General features: G+C 62.5%; 1 protein-coding gene across 1 annotated transcript in view; it reads left to right on the top strand.

Moving 5' to 3' along the window:
• The first annotated feature begins 198 nt into the window (after positions 1 to 198).
• The window catches only part of LOC101756670 (receptor-like protein kinase HSL1), a 3,601-nt gene continuing 3,046 nt past the window's right edge, over positions 199 to 753 (top strand). Inside the window, 1 exon segment of the mRNA XM_022827430.1 lies at positions 199 to 592. Coding sequence (XP_022683165.1) covers positions 237 to 592 — 356 coding nt within the window. The 5' untranslated portion in view covers positions 199 to 236.

Genomic DNA, 753 nt, shown 5'->3' on the forward strand with positions numbered 1-753 from the left:
ATACATTTTCCCACGAAGAATCGCAGGGGTTTGGGCACTTGTACTTGTCTGCTTTCCCATGCAAAAAAAAAAGACGGTGTGCTTTCCCACGAGTATCTCTTCCCAAAGAGTCAAAGAAAGCATGGGCCCACCAGGTCAGTTCCCGCGCTTTAAAACCTCCCACTCTCTCCCTTTGACGGCGGTTAAGCAGCCCCCACTCCCTCCACTCCGTTTCCACTCCACTCCACACCTCCCCCATGACTCCCCTGCTCCTGCTCCGCCTCCTCTGCCTCCTCCCCCTCGCCACCATCGCCGCATCCGCTGGGCTTCCGGCCGATTTCACCACCCTCCTCGCCGCGAAGTCCGACCTCTCGGACCCCACCTCCGCGCTCGCCTCATGGGACCCGCGCCACTCCCCGTCCCCATGCCGCTGGCCGCACCTCCTCTGCTCCGCCTCCCACGCCGCCCCGGCCGTCGCCTCGCTCCTCCTCTCCAACCTCTCCCTCGCCGGCGCGTTCCCGTCCCCGCTCTGCTCCCTGCGCTCCCTCGCGCACCTCGACCTCTCCTACAACTCCCTGACGGGGCCCCAGCCGCCCTGCCTCGCCGTTCTGCCGTCGCTCGACCACCTCGACCTCTTGTAGCAACGCGTTCGTGTGTGAGGGTGTGGGTGCGTACGGGTGTGTATGTAATATAGAGCGTTCTGCCCCATTCCTGCCAGGAAGCTTTTAATATAACGTACCCTTGTATCGCAGCCTGTGAAAACCATGGCCCATG

This window comes from Setaria italica, chromosome VI (assembly GCF_000263155.2).
Source record: "Setaria italica strain Yugu1 chromosome VI, Setaria_italica_v2.0, whole genome shotgun sequence".
NCBI classification, from domain to species: domain Eukaryota; kingdom Viridiplantae; phylum Streptophyta; class Magnoliopsida; order Poales; family Poaceae; genus Setaria; species Setaria italica.